The 26,637-nt window shown below is 40.9% G+C and overlaps 1 protein-coding gene across 1 annotated transcript; it reads right to left on the bottom strand.

Moving 5' to 3' along the window:
• Positions 1-6,214: 6,214 nt before the first annotated feature.
• cwf19l2 (CWF19 like cell cycle control factor 2) lies at positions 6,215-26,594 on the bottom strand. Its single transcript, XM_049724858.1, has 19 exons — positions 26,436-26,594; positions 25,910-26,020; positions 25,470-25,589; positions 25,081-25,197; positions 24,792-24,911; positions 24,617-24,710; positions 24,044-24,159; positions 23,457-23,898; positions 22,557-22,782; positions 21,400-21,505; positions 21,166-21,267; positions 20,158-20,286; positions 19,324-19,461; positions 8,338-8,550; positions 8,009-8,125; positions 7,760-7,915; positions 7,588-7,668; positions 7,280-7,381; positions 6,215-7,006 (listed from the first exon to the last, which is right to left on the bottom strand). The coding sequence occupies exons 1-19, from the start codon at positions 26,526-26,528 to the stop codon at positions 6,866-6,868; spliced, it is 2,724 nt and encodes a 907-aa protein (XP_049580815.1). The 5' UTR covers positions 26,529-26,594; the 3' UTR covers positions 6,215-6,865.
• Between the last annotated feature and the right edge of the window lie 43 nt (positions 26,595-26,637).

Raw genomic sequence — 26,637 nt, 5'->3', positions numbered from 1 at the left:
ATGTAAATATATATATATATATATTTACATATATATATATATATATATATATATATATATATATATATATATATATATATATATATATGTAAATATATATATATATATTTACATATATATATATATATATATAAATATAAGACCCCTTTTATTCCTAGAAAACTCTCGAGGGATTCCAAAAAGCGCGAGAGCAATAAATTTCAATATTTACTAATAAGCAGCGAGCTTTAATATGGTGGAACGTCCTATTTTTAAACAGCAGACGTCATATAGCGTCCTGTCCATCCCCTCCTCCCCTCCCCCCCAAAAAAGAAGTGAAACGTCGATAAAATCCTTCACATGTCGACCTATGGCCACGCCGGGTGATTCCGACGCGTTCCTATCGGGAAACAAACAAATGTCGCAGCACGTTTTCTCCTCGCACTTGGAGAGAGAATCCCCCGCGCCCCTGAAATAAATCACAGAAGATGCGCTCTCTTAGTCCGAGCTGGCCCTTCGTCCTTTCTCCTCCTCTTCGTTTTCCTTCTATAGTCCCCTGCGACAGTGACGCTCCTGTCTGCGGAGCAAGCGTCCTCTCATGGTTTGTACATGTTCCACTCCTGCGTCGACTCGTCTCCACGGCCGTCGCTCGGAATGCGGCCAACGATGTGGCGAAGAGAAAAGTGGAGGTGGAGGGAACGCGCAATGGAGGGGGGGGGGGGGGGGGGGGGGGTACTGACTACAAACCACCAGTCAGGAAATCCACGCGCACATCTTCACAGACACCTGCAGATGCGCGTCAGGTCAGAGGATAGACTTTCGATCACTTGACACGGACTTATATAGAATGAACATTTAGCCCGTGGCAGCCATTTTACGATGCCACTTTTACTGAAAAAGTGCGCATTTCAGGCTTGGATCGCTGTCTGGAGTAATGAGATTAATGAGATCCTCTCAAATAATAAATGTCACTGTTTGTATCAACCATTCAGAGGTATGGTTTACATTTAGCAGCATATTTGTCCCAATGGGCTTTGCTTTCATTTCTGATGGCGGTTCTGACATGATGCGGATAAATAGTTAAGTAGCACTTGTAAATATACCTTAATTTTTTTACAGGTGAAATGTGTGTGTAGCACTTTCCCCAGATTTATTGGTAAAGTGGTATTCCATTCCGGGTGGAATGTTTGATGCAGAGACAGAAAATAATGTAAAAATGCCACGTAAAAATCAATGTTAGTTATGATTAGAGATTGGCAACCTAAATTGGTCGCAAGTGGCTTCATTCCTTCTGTCTGCCATGTTTGAAGTCCAAATTAGGAGGATAAACTAGACCTGCAAAGAATACACACCATAGTGTTCATTTTTGTTTGTTTTTGTACAGTGAGCTATTTTATGACTTCTAATCTCCTTGGATGCGCTAAAATGACAAAGGTACTGTCGTAAACAACTCAGATCTACATACAGTTCAAACATCTCTTACCGCCTAACTTAAAGACAAGCAGAAATTAAACTGAGACTGTTTCACTTAATGACAGTCGGGAGATGTATGAAAACATATGAATCATGTAGGACACTGGCCCCTGAGGAACTGGGTTGAGAACCCCTTTTGTAGACCAAGGGTCACCACCAGCTTGGTGCCAAAGGGGACCGTTCTAAAAATAGCTCATCAGTGAAGGGACATTTTAATTTCCTCATAATGTTGTAGAAGTGATCATTTGAAATTGTAAGATTTGTAGAAATAAAGTATTACATGGTCATTTATTTCTTTACTAATTATTGTCAGAAACAATTAATTAAAATCAGTGTGCTAAATTCATGTACGAATTATTTATCAGTAGGCCGGTATACCCACAAACAGTTCCATAAATATTGAAATAAACGCAGACAACAACTGACCATTATCTGATTGCAGTGAGTTAATTCCAATTCCTACTTGTGACGGTATTCAACACAAGCACAAAATGGCGCTACAGGCAGATCGCAAATGAGCTGCAAGTCATTGCGCACGCTTGTTGCCTCCTGTCAGAAAACAGGATGACGCTCGTGTTTGGCACTAATCACAACCATGACCTTGACCTCAACTGGCAGAGCATGTCTGCTCATTACGAGCCCCAAAGGGATGAGCGAACACAGAGGAGCAGGAACAAGACGTGATGCATCAAGCCACAACTCACTGTAATTTCCTGAAGGTACTAATTCATTTGACTTTTTGAAGCCGCATGAACACCTCATACTAAATTGCCCATACTTTCTCTCTCCGCCCCACCCCGCCCCGCCCCGCTTTTCTCTTTACTTATCTGGTTGCTTGCTCTTGCAATCAAGCAGGCATCCATCACTAATAACATTGGCTTTTAATAAAGCAAACTCAACAATGGAATAAATAATCTCCCAGAGATGATAAGCCTGGTCTATAGCCGAGTGCAGACAGGGCAATAGCTCAGTAAGTGCGCTATCCTGGAATTAGAGAAGGGCAACTCTGGCCATTGTGGTGTCAGTCAATAGGAACATCTGACTTGGATGGGGATTGCGTCTGATTTTAACTCATTCACTGCCATTGACGCCTATAGACATCAAAGATTTACAGTGATCCCTCGCTACTTCGCGTTTCGTTTATTGCGGCTTCACTACTTAGCGGATTTTTTTTCCCAAATTAAAAAAAACATTTAAAAGTCAAAATAAAATTTCTAAATTGAGGAAACGTGTCTAACCTTAAGGACAATGTAGTATTGCTCCAAAAGTTCATTTACATCCCTTTAGAGGTCCGTTTTCCCGTGTTAGCACGATCACGAATTAGCATCTTTCCGCTAACTCGTTAGCCTGCCCAGTACTTGTTGGTGACCGTACTTTACGGATTTCACTTATCACGGGTGGTTTTTGGAACCAATTACCCGTGATAAATGAGAGATTACTGTATTTCAACTTGGCTGGCAGTGAATGATTTAATAACTACAGCATATTATACATAGAAGGATTGTGATCATTCGGAATATCTGATCTGTATTTTCGTGTTATCAACTACACTTGGTTTGTGTGTTTAAAACAATCAACTAGTAACTGAAAAAACAGTAGATATATGATGTGCTAAAAAAAATTACTGCCATCTTATCACAAACATCTGCCATTCTACAAAAAAGAATTCCAGAATGTGACAGCGGAGCATCGCCACGAGAGCAATCCGTCACTGAAGCAGCTCCTCTGCTGTTAAGAAGGCAGTGAGCCAGTGGCGTTGGTGTGGAATTACCAAGAGCCTTGACAAGTTCCCCTATTCTACCACAGTCTCATCAGACTCCAATGCAACCGCAAAACTTGCTCTAGCAATTTGCCTGTTCAACCACCGTGCAACTTTTGAACATACAAATAAACAATAGGGCAGTGATTGCCAACCAGGTTGGCTCGGCACATCAGAGTGCTGTGAGATCATTCACGTGTGCAGTGGGAAATTATCCAATTTCACTTAATTGCTGCGAAAATGATTTATTTACTGCAAATATCACACTAGATAAAAAATTTTGTGGCGTGAGATTAGATCTTTTTTTGCCCTTCATAATGTTTAGGTGTGCCATTTAAGGAAAAAGCAACAAGTGGTTGGAAAAGAATGAAAGCACTCGGAGGATGTATGTGTAAAAAAAACTAAAAGGACAGTAAGCGGGAGCACTGTCGTGCTGTTATGCCTTATATTGTAAAATGTCATTGTTTATGAGTACACTACATTTCAACATGCGGCATCTGCAGAGTGGAGACTTATATGGTCATGAAAGGAGCCGAAGAAGTACAGTGTCATCTCAGGTATACCCTGACTATTTATGTGGGCTCTAAAAAGCCTGGAAAACACGCACACCCATAAGTTTATTGCATGTACTATATAGTTAGTGTTGAAGTACAAGGAAAGAAGTTCTGCCACTTGACACAAGAAAGGTGTGCAGGCATACAGACCATGTTGGTCAGTATACGAATAGTATACTGAAGTAAAATATCAGTGATATAGCAACAATCATTTCTATTACTTTGCCCATTTCAAGTACTGTGGTGATACTGTATAAGGCAACAATATTCAAATACACAAATACTATGAAGTGCAGTTAAATCAATATGTGGTAATAAACAGATTTTAAAGGAACATTTCCATTGTATTAGACTTCAGCATATGCACATAACCATCTATTTTTCCGCCAAGTGCATCTCACACAGTGGCAGATTGGTCCTGCATGTGTAATAAAAAAAAAAAAGAATGTCAATGCGGTCTGGGCGTTTCCAAAATATCACTTGAGATGTGTGCGCACGGTGAGGAGACAGGACAAAGCAAGAGACGGCCGTCTTGGTCATAAATCTCCAAACAGCCTAATTGGCCATAACCACACATCACTCCACAGCACTCTGCTACTATTAGCAATAAATCTTCTTGGGCACTTATACCGCATAAATAACCAACAAGTCCCTGGAGACAGAAAGGGATACCAGATAAAGGCTGGATTATTAAACGTTTTGTAAAGTGCATGACTAAAACAAGAGTGTACACTTCTCTCCGAAACCATTTGTCTCCCTTACAGCTTTGAGGCAGCCTTGACACCGGGTAGAAAAAAATCTAGCACTAGCTAATATTATTATTGGCCCTTGTTGAGGTTTGTGCTTAGACTACCCTTGTTTAATTACACAGTATTGTTCACTTGAGTGGCATACAAAGTTAGTGCTTGATTGTGAATGGTAAAGGCTGCACATAACGCCTGAAAGCTGATTGCTGTACCTTGGGGACTTTATTGTTTGACAACAATAAAACATCCAAGAGACTAATAACTACATATTCAACACTTTCCTCTGGGAAATATGTTTTCTCTGTTTCCTTTTGTATTCTTGCTGACAGTGATTTCAGCCTAATTCTTGCAAAGGTTAATTTTCTTGTTTTCATAGCACTAAGTTGTTATCTGAAAAAAGTCAACTTGCTTTCAGTGTTACACCTTGAATAACATGTAACAATTACTCACTTGTGCTGTCACCACAACAGACAAGTGCCCTTTAGCACATTTCTCTGTGCGCTTATGTCCGAAAAGGTTCAGCTTTGCACTTTTTAGGATGTGCAGATTCTCGCGTCAACTTAAACGTGCCACCTCATGAAATATACGCAATCTAAATGAGGTTGTCCCCTGTCAAATCTGGTCAAGCGCATACGCTCCAAAAGACTTAGAGTTGCTGTGCACACAGGACTGTATAGCGTCCAGGTCCGCTATGCAGGCTAACATTTTCAAAATTGAGCTCTATGGCATTCACATCTCATGAAAACCTCAATACAACAATAATAAGAATACAGTACAGTAGTGCCCAATTGCTTGGTGTTGCAGTGGAGAGTTGCCAATTGTAATTTTTGCAATGGTCGTGATCTGCTCCATCGTGGTGTGCGGAGGCCAAAGTAAAAACACTATGCAACTGAATTGTTCAATCGCATTGTTCAGTGGGCTGCTATGAACTAAAGACCTGTCACAGGGGCAATGGCCTCTATTAATGTTAGTACACCTGTGTCAAACTCAAGGCCCGGGGGCCAGATACGGCCCGCCACATAATTTTATGTGGCCTGCGAAGACAAATTGTGCATCAAATTCGTGTGTCATTACTAGAATTGCAAATTGTCATCACTTTTAATAGCTTTTTTTTTTTTTATAAATATTTGACCAGTTTTTACTCGTCTGATTTGAAAACGAGTTATTTGTCCTTTTGTTTTGTAGCTTTTACTGTATATAAGAGGTGCTCATACATTTATTTGGGTTGACAGTCATAACAAACAATATGCAACACAACAAAAGACTAACTTTCTGTGATAGATTGAAACATTCATGCGAAGAGGATTCTACAATGCGACGTGAACTATGGTGACTTTTTGCAGTGATGAGCTAATCAAAGAGCCAACAGTATCCTGTGTGAAAGAAATGATGAGGACGCATTCGGGGGCAAGGTGGCTGGCTGATTGCTTGCAAGAGGAGATGACTGTGTGCAAGGGTTGGGAGGCTGTGGCATGGTTCTCCTCTGAAAGGCTGTCGTGACACCACAGCCTCCAACAATTAAGTGACAGCTGCATATGAATGTGAGGCCAGAGGAACTATGAAATCCCAAGGCAAATATAACGGCTGGTCCTGTTATGATCATAACAATTGATCAGTTGCACATTTGCTATCATCATGGAGGCAGGCATACACAAATTATATTTATCATTCATAGATACACGACATCCTATAGACTTGACAAATGACTTTTCCACAATTGTTTTTTTAATGATCTGCTAGATGTCAGTTGTTTTCACAATCCAAGGTCAAACAATCCAAATTATGGATCAGCAACAAATAATCCATATTCATTGATATTGCCCACCGCCTGCGACTCCCCGTCCTTGATTTTTTTTTACTCAATTGTTTCCCTGGAATACTCTCAAGGGATGAACCAGGAAAAAAAACACTTAATGAGATACAGCCAAATCTGGGATCTGTTGGTGTGCTTGTACTTTTTTTTGGATGACCTGCTAAGCCAATGTATGGGCTATTTATTTTATATTTTGAGATAAAAAAAAAAAAAAGTCCCCCAAAAAAGGAATCAAAGTTTAAAAAAAAGAAAAATTGGGTTCTTATTTAGCCCCTGACCCACCTTTCTACAAGTTTTCCTTAAAATATGGGGAAAAAAACAATGGCAAATTATTTGTTTCATTTGTATCCTATTGCTATGTAGTATTATTTTATCTGTTCGTCTGTATTTCAATAAAAATATTTCAGGTTATAAAAAAAAAAAAGCAAAAATGTTGGGACTAATAAAATCAAATTGTCTCCATCTATGGATGCAATAGTGTCTGCACATGATGGTTTACTCCACAGTCAGTCTTTCAGAGTGTGTGTTTGCGTGTGTCCTGCTAGGCCTCACTCTTGGTACAGTCGTACTCTTTCCACCATTGGGCAAACTGCAAAACCTTTTTCCTCTGATCGTCGAAGTTCTCACGTATCAATTTCCTCCAAAGCCTTGGCTCCACGTCCATCATACCTCCAACCACTTCCTGTTATGAGAAAGCAGATTAATCCTATTGAAACAGTTTTTAACAAGTACAAGAAGGCTGACATTATTTTTGTTTCACTCAGTTCCAACAATAATTTTAAACAATGTGACAATTCTAATCTTCCACAAACTATTTTGTAATCTAATCATTTTGTAACTGACTGCTTGCAGCTGTAAAACCAAAGATGGTTACAAACACAAATTGATATTCTCTATGGTGCAATTAATAAGTACAAAAACACTATCATGTGGAACTGTTAATGCATAAACTGACCTTGCCAAAGTAATGTGGGAACTTTTGCTCATTTTCAATTACATGGGCAAACCCTCCCTGGAGTCCAAAGTCCACAGCAAAGTAGGGCAGCCCTCGGGGAACCTGCAGCACACAAACAATTAACCAGGCGGAAAGCATTTCACAACACAGGACAATGAAGGAAGAGGTAGGAGGGAAAGACAAAAAAAAAAAAAAAAACATGAAGCACAAAGGAAACAAATTGGTCTATTAGTATGTCCAAATTGACATTTTGGTTAAAGACGATGCCGGGATACCATGAATGTAAACAAAAGAGGTAACAAACTTACAGCTTTGCGGATGTCCTTTGAAGAAAGGTCAACGACTTTCTTGTTCATGGCCCATTCTTCATCACACTCCATGATTGCTTTCTAGGGGGCAGGCACATCAGATTAGCTCTTTTTTTAGAGGACATCCAAATGTGGTTAGGCCAAAATACTGCAAATACGAACTCAAATATACCTTAAAGTATATGGGTGCCATATCACCCAGGTCCCGGGGGAGTGGGATACACTCCAGGACCATGTGTTGTCTCCTGCGTAAGTTCATGTGTGTTTCCATGAACACACAATCCAGCTCCTGCGACTCAAACATGCGCACCAAACTGCGTCTGAACAGCTACATACCACAAAGCAGGAAAGGAGTGAACTCAGTTAGTGCGAGTAATCGCTCTGATAATCATACAGGATAAGACACAAGTGGTTGGTCCACCTGAATCTCTGACCAGACATCCTCATCCAAGGTGGTACCGGAGCAGTGATGCTGGAGGGGACAGATGAGACAGTGTCCGTCTGTCATGGACACTCCTGTAGGTAGACTTAGGTATACCTGGATATAAAACAACACATTTTTTTAATATAAATACAAGTGCATCATAAATTCGAAAAAATTATATTCTTATATCAAAAAATATACAAATTCTTTTCATTTTTATGCTTACGCCCCTCGGGGAAAATAAATCGTCACCACTGCTGTCAGTTCTTTTCATTGTATAATAATGTTATTATTATGACTGCCATTATGAATGGACTGATGATTACCTTGCTCCCAATGGCCACTATGAGGTGCTTTTGGAGCTCCTGGCTGTTGAAACAATGACGGCATTTCTCCATGGAAGTCGCCAGCCTCCTACTTTCCTCGGTGGCTCGGTTCCTCAGCCTCTCCTCCTCCCTCCCTTCGCCCTCTTTTTGTGCCGCACTTGACACAAACATGTCATCCAGAGTGTAGTTGTCACCGTCCGTCTTCCCCATCATCTAGGGGGTCCATTAGAAGACGAGTCATGGTGGTGAAGTACAGGGGGGGGGTGAGTGAGTGAGTGAGTGAGTGAGTGAGTGAGTGAGTGAGTGAGTGAGTGAGTGAGTGAGTGAGTGAGTGAGTGAGTGAGTGAGTGAGTGAGTGAGTGAGTGAGTGAGTGAGTGAGTGAGTGAGTGAGTGAGAGCAAGAGCAAAAAAGAGGGAAGGGGGAGTGAGAGAGAAATGAGAGGAAGAGAGATGAGAGAAAGAGAAACAAAGAGATAGGGAGGGAGAAAGAGCGAGAGAGGCAAGCACAGCTTAAGTGTGTGTAAGTGATTAAGTGGGGGAGTGAGTGAGACTGAAAATTGGATTAATTTAGTGAAATTGCAGGAAGGTGTTTGAGTGTGTGTGTGTGTGTGTGTACCCCTCACCGTCCGCGAAAACATTGTCTGCAGCAATTGTACGTAAAACTGCATACACATGTTGATTATTCAAGCTGCATAGCATATGTTCAGATCGATGTGAAGTGCACTGTCACTGACATTAAAACGAACATTGACGCCGATTGAGTGTGAATTTTAAAACTGATTTATGCCACTGTGGCAAACACAAATCTGCACTGACCTAGATTCAGGCCAATTAATAAAAACTTGTTACAACACAGCAGCTTTATTTAAAACAAAACAAGGTCTACACCTTGCACACAACTCTGAACAGAGGGCGAGCGGCACACGTGAGGATTTTGTAAAAGACCAACACTATTGTAAAGCACTAAAGTAGGTGATCTATTGTTGCCATGGCAATCACAGAGGTGGTACTCTGCATTTATATGCCAGTGTATTGTCATAACTATTTTGAGATGTTATTTTAAGGTAAGGTGACAATATACTCAATTATAAAATATTATGTAAAGCAGGGGTGTCAAACTCATTTTTTCTGCGGGCCGCATTGTAGTCATAGCTTCTTTCGGAGGGCCAGTATGACTGTCAACCCAAATAAATGTATGAGCACCTCATGTTACCGTAATTTCCGGACTATAAGCCGCGACTTTTATCCAAAGTTTTGGACCCTGCGGCTTATAGTCAGGTGCGGCTTAAATAAGATTTTTTTTCGTGATTTTTGTGATGACTTGATCACTTTTACTCTTAACACTATTATATACAGTAAAAGCTACAAAACAAACTGACAAATAACTCGTTTTCAAATCAGACGAGTAAAAACTGGTCAAATATTAAAAAAAAAAGATATTATTAAAAGTGAAGACAATTTGCAATTCTAGTAATGACACACGAATTTGATGCACAATTTGTCTTCGCGGGCCACATAGAATGATGTGGCGGGCCGTATCTGGCCCCCGGGCCTTGAGTTTGACACCTGTGCTCTAAACCCTTTCTCTTACTCTGCCATGTCATTCAGAGATTACACAAAGCAGTGGCGCTGTTTGGACCATCTGCATTGTATTAAAACCCAATCAATCAGCGTTTAAATTCAATTCTTCTGACATTTGGCTCACCAAAAACAAGTTGTAATGAATGTGAACTTTTAATGCATTTTATTCAGAAGGTTACTTTGAACCTTAAACGGCGCTGCGGCGTACTTATGGATTTTTACGGCCTCCGGCCTCCAGGGGGCGCTCTAGCAGGAAGCAAGAGCGAGACAGGCGAAGAAGAGATAATGCGCGGAAGAAGACGTGCTAGTTTGTGTTTACATTTCGCGCATCACGCAGAACGCGATCAAGTCGGACATTACTGAAAGGAAGCCTTTATACACAAACCGTCATCATGGGGGACAAAAGAAATGCATATGATGCCGCTTTTAAGCCAAAGGCAGTCGATGTTGATGACATTATCTTGTGTCTACTCTGGAGGGTACTTATGGATTTTTACGGCCTCCGGTCTCCAGGGGGCGCCCTAGCAGGAAGCAAGAGCGAGACAGACGAAGAAGAGATAATGCGCTGAAGAAGACGTGATCGTCTCGCGCATCACGCACACACCCGCATTCACACAAAGACAGGAAGCTTTTATACACAAACCGTCATTATGGGGGATAAAATAAATGAATATGATGCCGCTTTTAAGCTATACGTGTCGCTCCCTAGTTTAATATAATGTAGCGCTTCGTGCATGAATAAGATTAGCATGAACAGAACCTCTTCACACTCGAAGAAATGCATAAAACCGACGACGAAAGGGAGACTGAGAAAGTGTGAGGCGAAGGATATCTAACGCTATTCCAATCGGACACTAAGGAGGAAGACTTGGTTTCAGTGCACAGGAGGAAGATGAAGACGGCTCTTTTTGTACTTTACTGGTATGTTTTTTTTAACCAGCCCTGTTCGTGCTGTGCTACCATGTTGCTGCTGTGTAACTGCTGCCATTACCGCCGCGTCTCAGTGACTTTGCTGTGTTAATTCCGTGTTGTTGTGGTATTACTGCCGCGTCACAGGCAGTGTTTGGAAAGAAATGTTAAGGTATGTTATTAAAGCTTTAAAAAAAACTTTCTGTGTCCAGTCTTTCTTTGCTAATAACTCGCGTGCACACTTCCGCGTTGCTGCGGTACTACTGCTGCGTCACAGGCAATGTTTAGAAAGACATGTTCAAGTATGTTATTAAAACGTTAAAAAGGCTTTCTATGTACTGTCTTTCTTTGTAAAAAACTCGTGTGCAAGTGCGGCTTATAGTCCGGTGCGGCTTATGTAAGAAAAAAAAAGAAATATCCCTGAATTTTAGCTGGTGCGGCTTATAATCCGGTGCGGTTTATAGTCCGGCAATTACGGTATATACAGTAAAAGCTACAAAACAAACTGACAAATAACTCGTTTTCAAATCAGACGAGTAAAAACTGGTCAAATATTTAAAAAAAAAGCTATTATTAACAGTGAAGACAATTTGCAATTCTAGTAATGACACACGAATTTGATGCACAATTTGTCTTCGCGGGCCACATAGAATGATGTGGCGGGCCGTATCTGGCCCCCGGGCCTTGAGTTTGACACCTGTGCTCTAAACCCTTTCTCTTACTCTGCCATATCACTCAGAGATTACACAAAGCAGTGGCGCTGTTTGGACCATCTGCATTGTATTAAAACCCAATCAATCAGCGTTTAAATTCAATTCTTCTGACATTTGGCTCACCAAAAACAAGTTGTAATGAATGTGAACTTTTAATGCATTTTATTCAGAAGGTTACTTTGAACCTTAAACGGCGGCGTGGCGTACTTATGGATTTTTACGGCCTCCGGCCTCCAGGGGGCGCTCTAGCAGGAAGCAAGAGCGGGACAGGCGAAAAAGCGATAATGCGCCGAAGGAGACGCGCTAGTTTGTGTTTACATTTCGCGCAGAACGCGATCAAGACGGACATTACTGAAAGGAAGCCTTTATACACAAACCGTCATCATGGGGGACAAAAGAAATGCATATGATGCCGCTTTTAAGCCAAAGACAGTCGATGTTGATGACATTATCTTGTGTCTACTCTGGAGCGTACTTATGGATTTCTACGGCCTCCGGTCTCCAGGGGGCGCTCTAGCAGGAAGTAAGAGCGAGACAGACGAAGAAGAGATAATGCGCCGAAGAAGACGTGATCGTCTCGCGCATCACGCACACACCCGCATTCACACAAAGACAGGAAGCTTTTATACACAAACCGTCATTATGGGAGATAAAAGAAATGCATATGATGCCGCTTTTAAGCAATACGTGTCGCTTGCTAGTTGCTAAATAGCTGCGTCACAGGCAATGTTTAGAAAGACATGTTCAAGTATGTTATTAAAACGTTAAAAAGGCTTTCTATGTACTGTCTTTCTTTGTAAAAAACTCATGTGCACGAGCGGCTTATAGTCCGGTGAGGTTTATGTAAGAAAAAAACTGAAATATCCCTGAATTTTAGCTGGTGCGGTTTATAGTCCGGCAATTACGGTATATACAGTAAAAGCTACAAAAAAAACCTGTCAAATAACTTGTTTTCAAATCAGACGAGTAAAAACTGGTCAAATAAAAAAAAAAAAAAAAGGATACTATGAAGACAATTTGCAATTCTGGTAATGACACATGAGTTTTGCGGGCCACATAAAATGATGTGGCGAGCCGTATCTGGCCCCCGGGCCTTGAGTTTGACACCTGTGATGTAAAGGGAGACAAAGCTGCATATTGCAATATTATATTCAGTGACTGTCTCCTGGATCTCCTTAGATGTATTCTCATAATTTTAATTGCGTTAGATTGGTTCACTAATTCAATTCAATTGGAGAACTGCAAGAAGAGAGATTTGAGGGAAATGTGAATAAACAAAGGATATGGTACTAATTAAAGAGTAAAAGAAATTGTGTGGAACACACGAGGTGATTGCTGATGAAACGGTGCCTGTTTTAGATAACTTCACATGTGTAACAAATATTCACCATCAAATTCCCACGGTCGTTTCGTCCCACCGCGCTAATAAACTTTTGAGAGGTGATGTCAGGCCTAGAGAACACAATCTTACTCGCATCCCGTTTAAAAATCCTTCGATAGATACGCACCCTGATCGACCGATTACACTAAAACTCGGTTTTATGAATATTAGATCGCTTCATACGAAAGCAGTTCTCGTTAATGACCTTATCACGGAACATACGTTTTTGGTCTTTGCGAGACCTGGTTAAAACCTGAACTGCTGCCGCTTAACGAGGCCTCGCCTCCAAATTTTGTGAGCTCGCATGTGGCGCGTCCTCGAAAAAAGGGTGGGGGTTTCGCCCTCATCTCAAATTCTGAGCTTAGATTTAGGCCTCGCTCAATTAACGTATTAAAACATTTGAAATTCTCATTGTCCGATCCACCGCTTTGCCGTCATTTTATCTTGCTTTTATTTACCGTCCACCCGGGGCTTACTCTGGCTTCCTGGATGAATTTTCAGAATTTGTGGCTGATCTAGTGACAAATGCAGATAATATAATTATCATGGGTGATTTCAACATCCACATGAATTTACCGTCAGAACCACTGACTTCGCCATTTCAGACTTTAATCGATACGTTTGGTTTTACGCAAGCCGTACAGGCAGCAACGCATAAGAATGGAAATACCTTACATCTGGTATTATCCCGGGGACTAGCAACCTCAAATATAGCAGTACTGCCATACACTACTGTTTTGTCTGATCATTTCTTAATAAAATTTGAAATTTTAGTTCCTTGTCAAAGACAAGAGAGCAATCAGAATTATAGCAGCCGTAATTTTAACTCCATGACTGCAACTGCGCTACAGTGGGGGAAATAAGTATTTGACCCCTTGCTGATTTTGCAGGTTTGCCCACTTACAAAGAATGCAATGATCTACTATTTTAATCATATGTACATTCTAACAGTGAGAGACAGAATCCCCCAAAAAATTCCAGAAATTCACATCATATGCATTTATAAAAATTGATAACCGTCTGATGAGGAAAAACGTATTTGAACCCCTGGACAAACAGCATGTTAATATTTTGTAGAAAAGCCATTATTGGCCAGCACAGATGTCAAACGGTTTTTATAGTTGGTGACAAGCTTTGTGCACATTTCGGCAGGGATGTTGGCCCACTCCTCCCTGCAGACAGCCTCCAAATCATTCAGGTTCCGAGGTTGTCGCCTGGCAACTCAAATTTTAAGCTCCCTCCAAAGATTTTCAATTGGATTCAGGTCTGGAGACTGGATTGTTGATCTGCACAAGGCTGGGATGGGCTACAAGAGAATCGGAAAGCAACTTGGAGAGATCTGATCAACTGTCGGTGCAGTTATCAGGAAATGGAAGAAGCACCACACCACCGCCAACCTTCCTCGGTCTGGGCCTCCACACAAGATCTCACCTCGTGGGGTCTCCCTGATCATGCGAATGGTGAGGAATCATCCCAAAACCACAAGGGGGGAACTGATGAATCAACTGAAGGCAGCTGGGACCACAGTTGCAAAAGAAACGGTTGGTAACACACTACGCCGTCATGGATTGAAATCCTGCCACGCACGCAAGGTCCCCCTGCTCAAGAAGAAACATGTACAGGCCCGCATGAAGTTTGCCATTCAGCACCTGGACGACTCAGAAGAGGCCTGGAATAAGGTGATGTGGTCAGATGAGACCAAAATAGAACTTTTTGGCCTCAACTCAACTTGTCATGTTTGGAGGGCAAAGAACACCGAGTACAACCCAAAGAACACCATCCCCACCGTCAAGCATGGTGGTGGCAACATCATGCTTTGGGGGTGCTTTTCAGCCAAGGGGACGGGACAACTCCATCGTATTGAGGGGAGGATGGACGGGGCCATGTATCGTAGAATTCTGGACCAACATCTCCTTCCCTCAGTGAGAAAGCTGAAGATGGGTCGAGGATGGGTGTTTCAGCACGACAACGATCCTAAGCACACCGCCAAAGCAACAAAAGAGTGGCTGAAGAAGAAGCACATCAAGGTTCTGGAGTGGCCAAATCTTTGGAGGGAGCTTAAAATTCGAGTTGCCAGGCGACAACCTCGGAACTAGAATGATTTGGAGGCTGTCTGCAGGGAGGAGTGGGCCAACATCCCTGCCGAAATGTGCACAAAATATTAACATGCTGTTTGTCCAGGGGTTCAAATACTTGTTTTTCCTCATCAGACGGTTATCAATTTTTATAAATTCATATGATGTGATTTTCTGGAATTTTCTTTGGGATTCCGTCTTTCACTGTTAGAATGTACATATGATTAAAATTATAGATCGTTGCATTCTTTGCAAGTGGGCAAACCTGCAAAATCAGCAAGGGGTCAAATACTTATTTCCCCCACTGTATCTGAGTTACTATCGCCGGCAACCGCCATATTTCCCGCATACAGCGGCTCTATTGATAATCTTACAAATGAATTCAATGCGACATTATTAAAAGCCATCGACTCTGTGGCGCCGCTACGTCTGAAAACTCGCCGTAGATGGCCAACTTTGTGGTTCACAGATGAAACACGTACGCTTAAGCAATTATGTAGAAAGCATGAGCGCAGATGGCGTTTAACCAAACTTGAGGTTTTCCATCAGGCATGGAAGGACAGCCTCCTGATGCGCTTATCTTAGCAAAAACTCGTTATTTTTCGCAAGTCATTAATCTCAATAAAAACAATCCTAAATACCTATTTGATACAGTGGCAAAGCTAACTCTACGCCAGCCGACCCCCGATAGCTCCTTCCACTCAGCTGACGAGTTTGTGAAATGTTTTGCTCAAAAGATTGAGATCAAGAATACCATTCCAATTGCTCCGCCGGTTAGCGCTGGGGATCATGCAATAACCCTCTCAAATGTCCCTTGAAAGGCTTACACAATTGGTTAGTGCGACTAAACAAACAACATGTTTACTCAACCCGCTTCCAGCCAAACTACTTAAAGAATTATTTCCAATTTTAGGACCATCCGTCTTAAATATAATCAATCTGTCTGTCTCCTTTGGGAGAGTGCCAACAGCCTTTAAAACCGCTATTATTAAACCGTTACTTAAGAGAGCAAATCTTGACCCGGACTGTCTCATTAATTATAGGCCAGTTTCAAACCTCCCATTCATAGCAAAACTTCTTTAAAAAGTAGTAATGCAGCAGCTTATTGATTACATGGTCGCTAATAATCGATATGACTCTTTTCAGTCTGGTTTTAGAGCTAATCATTCCACAGAGACAGCACTTGCTAAAGTGACTAATGATCTCCTCATAGCTATGGATTCAAATACGTCGTCTGTATTGTTACTACTCGATCTTAGTGCTGCCTTTGACACTGTAGACTTCGATATTTTATTAGGGCGTCTTAAAAGTTGTGTTGGTATTTCAGGGTCAGCACTAGGCTGGTTCTATTCCTATCTATCAGACAGGACGCACCGAGTGATCCATGGCATAAGTCCTCTGAGCTCTATAATGTTACGTGTGGTGTCCCACAGGGATCGGTACTCGGACCGATTCTATTTAATATTTATATGATTCCGCTTGGGGACAAAATACGTAAATATAATATTAGTTTTCAATGCTACGCGGATGACACCCAATTATATATGCCGTTATCGATGACAGATCCACGGGACTGTTGTAATCTTGAGGCATGCCTTGCGGAGATCAAGCAATGGATGTCTCTCAACTTCCTTCGTCTTAACCCAGATAAAACTAAGATGTTGATAATTGGTCCTGCTCGTTATCAACACTTATTTAAGGAAACCACTATAAGTATAGATAACCGTACTATCACTCACAATGATACTGTAACTAATCTCGGGGTAATATTTGACCAAACACTCTCCTTTCAAAAGCACATTAAGAATATAACCAGAATTGCGTTTTTTCACCTTCGTAATATTGCTAAGATTCGTCCGATCCTCTCGACCGGGGATGTGGAAACTATTATAGATGTGTTTGTCACGTCGCGCCTGGACTGCTGTAATGTATTATTCTCTGGTCTTCCTAAGTCCCTCATCAAAAGTCTACAGTTAGTACAAAATGCTGCTGCGAGGCTGCTCTCACGGACAAGAAAATTTGATCACATTACCCCAATATTAGCCAACTTACATTGGCTCCCGGTCCATTTAAGATGTGACTTCAAGGTTCTTCTACTAACCTATAAATCACTGCATGGCTTCGCGCCTTCATATCTCGTCGACCTAGTCGTTCCTTATGTTCCATCTCGTAACCTTCGTTCGCAAAACGCTAGTCTTTTAGTTACACCGAGGGCCAAGAAAATGTCTGCAGGTTCTAGAGCAGGGGTCACCAACACGGTGCCCGCGGGCACCAGGTAGCCCGTGAGGACCCCATGAGTCGCCCGCAGGACTGTTCTAAAATTAGCTCAAATAGCGGCACTTGTCAGTGAGCTGCATCTATTTATTTTACAGTCAAACCTCGGTTTCCGAACGTCCCGGTTCTCGAAAAAATCGTAATTTGAACAAAAAATTCGAGTTTTTTTTTTGCTTCGGTTGTTGAACAAAATTCGGAGGTCGAACCTCACGAGATGAGCCGGGAGGACCCGAGAAAACCCGACCGCGCGGCCCGGATGCCGACTGAATCAGTAGTTATTGTATTTTCGTTACTTTGAGGATTGTATTAGCCCCTAATCATGCCTCCAAAGAAAGCAAGTGGGAGCAGAAAAGCCGTCCTAAAACACAAAGACGCTCTTAAAGCAATGCGACACTGAGCGCCCGGCGCGCTGCAGTTGCGCGATCGGACCAAATAAAGCTCCCCGCGCACTGAAGTCCACTTAAATTTTAGAAAGTACATCAGGACTTTAAAAATATTTTCTAAATTTCAGCGACGGCTCTGTCACAATAATGCGACCAGCGCTGTGCAGTTGCGCGGTCGGCGACGCGGTACGGTTGCGCGTTCGGTGGTGCGCTGCAGTTGCGCGATCGGAGAAAAATGCGCAAATGAAAAAAATGTTTAAAAAAAAAAAAAAGGGGGGTTTTTTAGTCTTGGAACGGACTAAAATTTATTCTATTATTTGTAATGGGAAAAATGGATTCGGAATTCGACCGATTTGCTTCTCGAACCGCCTTCTGGAACGGATTGTGGTCGAAAACCAAGGTTTGACTTTATTTTTGCTATTCTTGTTAAAATCACATACATGAGAACTGGAAATGACAATAATAACAAAGTGAAAGCTAAATTGAGTAAATTGGCTATTTCAGAAGTGTGTGTCAAACTGGTAGCCCTTTGCCTTAATCAGTACCCAGGAAGTAGCTCTCGGTTTAAGAAAGGTTGGTGACCCCTGTTCTAGAGCATTCTCTATTCGGGCTCCAGAGCTTTAGAATGCCCTACCAATGGATATTAGAACTGCTACCTTAGTAGAAACATTTAAGACACGTTTAAAGACACATTTCTATGAGATGGCCTTTAACTAACTTGTAGTGGCCGATTCGGCCGGAGTTTGTTTTTGTTCTCTCTCCCCACCACCCTCCCTGGCTGGGGAGGGGGTTAGGTGGCGCAAAAGCTGATAGCGGCTAGCTGGATTCAAGATGACCAATTCAAGATGAGGAAACTGCAGCTCAACCTCCTTGAAGACACTGCCAGGACAATCGAGGGCACCTCCGACATCCATTTTTTCATTGATTTTCATATTATGTATTACTTGTGCCTTCTCTGCATCCATTACAACCTGGTGATCCTGAAAGGGGGATCCTTCCATCTGTGGTCCCTTCTCAAGGTTTCTCATTTTCCCCTGGTAGGGGTTTTTGAGTTTTTCCTTGCCCTTTTGGGACCTTAAGATCAGGGGATGCTTTGAGAATAAGTGTCAATTTTTGTCTATGTGAAGCCCTTTGAGACTGTTTGTGGTTTAGGGCTATACAAATAAACTTGACTTGAGATATGGAAAAGAATCGTTGAAACACAACCAATTTTCACTCCCAATCAGAAATCTATAACTGTGATTATAAATGATATTTATGGAAGCCCTGCCATTGTAACTGTGGAAATATTTTTTAGTGTCACAGTCTGTTGATGCAGGATGGTGTGTATTTTTAAGTGTGTATATGGAATTGATATTCCAGTGGGCCAACAGAAATAGACAGTTTTTACTCTTTGCCATCTCATTGAGTTCTGTGTTAACTGTACAAAGCAACTTGTAAACGCAAATGCTGGCTGCTTTGATTGTCACGTTCTTACTTAATAGGAATTAACTGAGTTCTGCAGCTTTGCAAGACAGCGAACAATAGTGTTTAAATTGCCAGGCGAAGAAAATAACTAATCTTATCTTCAAGATGCCAGACTGCTTTTTCAATTATTTTTTCCTGAAGGTCATGGTTTTGGCTGGAACGTGTTAAGCGCTGCACTTTTTGTGATAAAAGCGCATTCTTACCTTGGCAGCCATTCGAGAATAGAGGGCGTTTTGATCCTGTGCTGAGCTCATCTTCTCCCTCCTGACCATCTCCTTCAGACCCACACTGTCGTCATCCTGGAAGTACCTCACCCGCTGCCCATCGACGTGAGTCTCAATCTGGACAGAGAGTTTGAGCATGCCGAATGCAAGTTAATGTCATTGGCAGCATGTTCACAGTACAGTCCACTATCAATCAATAAGGGCCACTATCAATTAATAAGGGCCCTCCCTTATCAAATTTTGATAAAACCAATGTTCACATTAGGTAAAACAAATATTACTTCATCAATTTGCATGCTGAAATACATGAAAATCACTTCTAAGTGTGTCTAAGTTACTAGAGTGCAATACAAGAGCAGCATAAAAAAAAACTGTATTTGCAGAGACAATACTGTTGGTGTCGATTTTACAAGGTATTCATTATTGTGGTACTCATTTGCAGTGGCAAACAACTATATTGCAACATTGTAGAATATTTGACACTGCTCTCGTATGGGGTATCATTATATTCTGCAAGTGTGCATGTCATATGTTGACTGGTCTGAATGTATATTTAGTTTGGCCCATCATAAAGAATAAGAATGTAAATGACATCAGGAATTTAATTGGAATATTCTTTGAATAAAATTCGATCCTGAAAACTGGGTTGATTATAAAACAAAAGAAAAAAACACATCAGTTACTTCCTCATTAACTTATATGCCTCAAATTCCAGAATCACATAAGTGAGGGCAAATGTAAAGCCATATCGTATTTATTATGTTTGATAGGAGTGAGATTGTTTTTGCTGTTATTCTGTTGTGCATCCCTTACCGCCTTCTTCTTCCGACGTCCTCCGTGGGGCTCCTGGGGTCTCGACATGGGCTTGACAGGCCAGGCCTGACCAGCGTGATCAGTTCTGAATAATAGGACTTCTCGGTCTTCACTGGAGCAGCCCGCCACCTTAAATACCCCAGAAAATATATATTTATAGATATCTTTATCTTTTCCTCGTGTTCTTGTTATAACATCGTTCACCCATTTAGTGGAACTCTATGTTGATTGCTTCCCAAAGGGAATTAGACTGTGTAGCCGCAGGCGACTTCTGATTAGACGCAGGTCTCAGTAAAGCATAAAAAAAGGTCTCTTGAAGAGATGGAATGATGAAATAGGGAAAGAAGGGAGGGCATACAGTATATTATGTCCTTCAGTTATGAATTAGGCCTGGCAAGGGTGCACACATTCAGGCTAGAACGTAAATATGAGTTTGAATCAAAGCTGCAAAACATGAAGATGAGCCAAAGTGCTTCCATAACAAGACAGACTGGGAGGAACTCCAACAAGCGCGGGTCAAGAGCACTCCATCACTTTGAGGCCTGGAGAGCCTCTTAGCTGATAAGTGCACTAAAACTTAAGAATGATTTCTTTTTTTCTGAGTTGCTCTACAGTGGACTTCATCACCGTTGCGATTAATCTGCCCCAACTTGCATACCATTACTCACATTGTTGTTGCACATGAGCATTTATAGCAATGCCACCGAGGAGGTTAGTGTGAACTCATAACTCTCTGCTCATGACGTCAATTACTCACTTCTCTTAAGTATGCATAGCTCCACGAAAAGAAACCAAACATCTCTGCCAAAGTTGTGGAAAACTGAACTTGATGTCGCGTTGATCGTTATAGTGGTTTCTTGGAATGTCCAATCACACTCTTTTGGCACCCGAATCAAATGTCTTTGGTTTATCATTATTAAAAATGTCAGAAAATACTTTTTAAGGACTTGGGAAGTAGGTGCACAAAGGTCCAAGAGAAACAGACTGACAAATGTAGTATATTAAAACCTGGTTTGATTTTGCTGTTTCGTGAAGCTTCTTCCGTGCGGCATGACTCTCTTTGGCTTTGTGAGCTGCATCCAACTGGGCTTTTAACTTCTCAACCATGGCCTGAAATAAAGTCAAAGAAATATTCATTTATTTTTCAGCTTTGTTTTGTGTCATTTTGCCAAAATTTCTATAATAACTTGCTACGGTACAAAGAATGTATTTCAGTATCAAATATTTAGATTGCCAACTTACGGTGTTGCCCAAAATCTCAGCCTTCACCATTTTGGCTCCCAGTTTGTTCATCTCTTCCTCAGAGAGAAGTGGGAGCTCTTCCTCCTCTGCATCACCATCACTCTCACTTGAAGTAAACATAAAAAGACATTTAGGAAAAAGGCAACAATGTGACCTAAAAACATGTTGATTTTGAATACTAATCCCATGATTTCATATTTGACACTACTTATATCACTGATTTCTGAAAAAGAAAATGGATGGCTGGGGAATGTTGTCTCCAATTGTATAAGAACCTTTCTAAATGTCGATAAGGGAAGTGATGGGGAGCATTTTGGTTCAACCATTTACTGTGTGTAATTGTCTTTTTCCAATCTCTCGCCATGTTTGTCAGTTCTGATTCATTAACATCTGCGAAGCCACGTTCTGGGTTGTTAGACTTCTCATTACTAAATGCAATGGAGCAAGAACACTGCTGATTCCTTTTGTGCTGCAAGGATTTTCTGTTTGTTTTAGAAACACCTCTCAATATGATCAAGTACAGTTAGAGCCTACACCACTGCAAACGTCAACCACAATAATAAATGTTATTTATTGTAACTGAGCATAATTTATACTCTATATTACCTGTATAAGCTTCGTGCTGTAATAGTATCATTAAGCCTACAGTACTTAAACTGAAATGTGCTTCTATAATTACTTTATTCAAAAAATATGGTGAGAAGTAATAATAATAAATATAAAATCATTAAAATAGTTTGCAGATTTATTTTAGTAAAGATTGATGGCTGATTAAAGAAAGAAAAAAAAATATTGACAGACATTTCAAAAATGTGTTAAATAGCCTATGTATAAAGAGACAAAGATTTTAAACAGAAAAAAACTTCAGAGAACACACAAGAGACTTTAACTGTTTTAGGCAACCATTATTCTAGAAATATGATGACTACTGTGGATAGATACAGGCAGGGTATTTTAAGAATTCCTGCAGGTGCCTTAAACCAGAACATAATTAGAAGAAACACAGGCGAGATTTATGGAAAGGTTTAGTTGTGCGCCCTCTTTCATGTTTGCTGGATGCTGTTTTTTGGTCGGACAATACAAATCGACAGTCCCTTCAGGCACTCCGCAAAGTCAACAGTATGTTCACCACTCTTTCTACTGAAATGACAACTGACCTGGATTTCGTCGTTGCAGAAGCTGTGTCATCACGATGAGCGGAGGTTAGGAGTGCAGCATCTCGTACTTCCTCCTGCTGTGCTTTTTCCAAAGGATGAGGCTCATTGGCAGGATTCCCACTCTTCTTCCAGTCCATAGTCCTTGTTCTTCGTGGACCACAATCTTCATCGTCTGAGCTGGGTTTCAAGAATCCGATGGATGCACTGTGATGAGCACGCTTGGGAGCTGCACAGAAAACAGAGGGGAAAACAACACACCGAAACTCAAGACAAGTTGATTTGTAATTGTGTAGGAATTAAGCAAAATGCTATGGAGACAAAAGTAACTGACATGATAATGATAAAGTAATAAAGGCCTTCCCTAATCATTACAATGTATATATAAATCGAACCAAACACGCCCACAGAAAAAAAACCTCACAGCTGCTCTGAATTTCAACTACAGGACAGCCAACACATTGACCATTAAATGGGGTAATTATGGTACAAGACCGTTTAATTTGAAAAAGGGGATTGCAGATGTTTCCCAGTGGAGTATGCAATGCTGACTCACTGAAGCACCCAAACGTCTGTCCGTGCCAACTACATTCATTAACGCTTATCTGTGTTACCGCTGCCCAACCCTCTCACTGTGCTGCAATTTGCCTTGGTTATGAGGTGATCGGAAAAGGTATAAACATGGGACTTTTGAAAATAAATAAAAAATGGACAGAAGTTGGATAACATATATAAAGTACACACCAGAGCAAAATTGTTAATACTCACTGATACAAAATTGACAACTGTAATATCAAATAAATACTACAAATGAACAAATGAAAATCTAAGATACCTTTAGTTCTGTATTTCAAATGAATTATTTAAAAATAATAAATGAATGAAAAAAAAGCATGAACTCACCTTTGCTGTCATCATCTTCTGTCGGCTTAAGAAAATGGCCTTTCAGTGACCCAAGAGAGGAACAACGTTGACCCCATTTTTTCTCAGATGTGGATGTAACATTGGACTTCGCTCTATCACTGTTTCTCTCTCTCTCTTCATCCTTTTCCTTCTCTCTCCCCCGGTCCCTTGATCGGTCTTTGTTCTTGTTTGGGTTTCTTCCACTATCTCCATCCCTCTCTCTTTCTTGATAGCTTCCCCTCTCAGAATATCTCTCATGGGACTCTTTCTCATGGCTCCTCCACTGATCTCTCTCTCGCGCATCTTCTTTTCTCCGCCACCTCTCTCTGCTCTCCTTTCCTTCCAACTGCCTGCCTTTCAACATAGTGTCCCCTTCTCTGCTTCTACGTCCACGAGCGGCCTTTTCTGCCTCGGCAAGTCGCTGCTGGAATTCCTTCATGGACTGCAAAATAGACCATATAGAAACGTTTTAATATTATTTGTGTATTCTTGCACTGCAAATCTACCAGCTTTAAAAGCAGCCTGCTGGTTTTCCCAAGATGCAGCCATATATAGATTGTAAAAATTTGCCATCCTTTAGTCCTTACTCCATATCTGTCTGCCACCACATCATCCAGGCTGCGCTGCTCTCGTTCTGCCTGTTCCTTCATCCTCTGGTAGTTCTTCCTCAGCCAGCTCAACCCACCATCATTCACCACTGAACCTGTTGGATGATATATTTTTAGATTGTATGCTAATGCTAATTCCTCATCAAAAACACCTCATCTTGGAGAATTCCTGCTCATCCCTCCTCTCTTAGCACCGGGCGCACCCGAAGCAAGAAAGCCAATTTCAATAATTGATGGAATAATCGATAGGATAATCGATTCTAAAAATATTTGGTGAGACCCCTAGAAAATTTATTTATTCTTTAATTCCTTCATCTAACTAAAAAGTGGTAATTATTTCTTAATTATTCATATATGTAACATATGTTATTATTTTATTAAATGATTAATAATAATGCTAAAATAAATTAAAATGTTTTATAATTAAATGGAATAAAATGAACTACTTTACTTATGGAAAAACACATTTTAAATTTTGCTTAACTCTTTCTTTCTTTCGATTCTTTTGGGTCAAATAAAATCTTAAAATAAAATTCTTGTGAGCAATGTGACCTTTGTTTGCAGCAGTACCAGCCACCTCCTCTGGGGGCAGACCAGTTCCACCATCCTTCCAGTATGGGTTAAGTTCTAATTTGTGCAAGCCAGCCTAAAAATAAACACACAACATAATCTTTCTATCCACTCACAGGAGAGGAAAGAGCTGCAGTAAGTTAAATATTATACACACTTGCTCAATGGCCTGAGCTTTGGCCCGCTCCTCTTCTTTCTGTCGGTCTTTCTCAGCCCTTTTCTCGGCTATGGATGTAGTTTTCATGGCCAAAAAGTCAAAAGTCATCCATTCATCTCGCTACAAGAAAGGGATACATATAATATCTAGGTAACAATGGACGGGAAAACCAACACTAACTTTAAAAGTGTCTTTTCAATAGACAAGTGAAGATTTAAATTAATTTGAAACGATTGAGCAACACTAAACATATCTTTTAGCACCATTGGGAGTAGAATGGAAACAGTACTTGGACATTTTGAGTTGAGTCGCCATTGCTCTCTGGAGACTTTGTCTTCTCTGGCACCTTCCAGGCTTTAGCAGGCTGTGACTGAGGCTCAGCTTCAACCCACTCATCAGCTGAGTCCTGAGAAATACAGCAAAAGCAAAAGAAGAAAATTGTGTGTTAAATGAATGTGGCTCTCCTTTCCCATATCCATGAATAATGTAATAAAGCATTTTTTTAAACATCTATAAACCACAGAATACCATAATATCACAAGAAATTCTGCAATGTAGACAAATAAATGTTTTCCACAAAAAAATATTTGATCAACTGGGGCTGCAGTATAGCTGAAGAGTACTTTACTTCTGACTTCCAATACACTACAGAAAAATTGGATGACTTAATTAACTCACTTTTGAGCTGTCACTTGAGCCATTGGCTGATACTGTCGCCTTCTTTTCCTTCTTGGCCTTCTTTTTCTTCTCTTTTTTAAGCTTCTTCTCCTTCTTCTTTTTGCTTTTAACTGAGGTTTCCTGTATGGGAGAAGATGATCAATTTTGGTGTACCTTTTGGTTCTTATTTTTAAATGAATAAACCCAAGCTAATGCATAAATGAGATATTTTTCTTTTTTGTCACAATTGTAGCTTCAAAATGTGCCTTTTTTGCTTATGTCCCCCATATCAGAGTGACATTTTTGTTTGTTAAAATGATAACTGTTGATGCTTTAAAATCAAATCTTCCTGTGCAGCATGATGAGAGCAAACTAGTTAATCGCTCAGTGGCAAGTGAGCAGTTATAAAAGGTCACTACCTTTAGTAACTGCTCACTTGCCACTTGGAAAAGGTGCCTTACGTTCTCTATTTCCTTCAATCGGTCGGTGACCTCAGGGAGCATCCAAGTATCTTCCCCTCTCTGCCTCTTCAGCTCCTTCCTCCTCTCCTCTCTCTCATACTGTTGCTTGGCCTAAACAGTGTGGGTGAAACGGAATAGACGGATGCAATTAAAGATAAATAAATAAAATTAAATGAAACGCGGAGACTGTTGACTTTCATCTGGGCAATGCACAAATAAACTCGGGTTACACCACTCTGGTAGCAGAAGCATCATCAGCTCTGTAGCACTGTAAACACAGCTTGAGAGCAAGAAGATAACAGGCGCTGTAAACACAGCAAAATTGCCACATGCAGGATATAAAACATGGGGCAAACACAGTTGGCGAGTTCTATCAGCTTCATCCGTGTTTGTACAGTTTGTCTGTAATCAGTGACATTAGCTATTAGCCTGTTGCTAGCTTATATGGGAGTGGGATCAAGTTCCGACACCAGTCAAATTTGATTTCAAGTAAATAAATAAATAGTTAACCGGTGTTAGACTGTACCTTTTCAAGTACTTCTTGTCGTGCCTGTCGTTTACTGTCCTTTCGATCAGCTATGCTGCTTGAACTCTCAAAACTGACTGGAGGCGCCGCCATGACACTGCCGTAAATGAAAGCAGTGTCGCATAATGTTTACCTCCCTCAGAGGGGATTTGTGGCTGTTCTCGTACCTAATCGTGAAGTGCAGTTGCACTTGCATCGCACA

This window comes from Syngnathus scovelli, chromosome 7 (genome assembly GCF_024217435.2).
Source record: "Syngnathus scovelli strain Florida chromosome 7, RoL_Ssco_1.2, whole genome shotgun sequence".
NCBI lineage: Eukaryota > Metazoa > Chordata > Actinopteri > Syngnathiformes > Syngnathidae > Syngnathus > Syngnathus scovelli.
The sequence above is the reverse complement of the archived record's forward strand: the minus strand, read 5'-3'. Positions and strand labels throughout refer to the sequence as shown.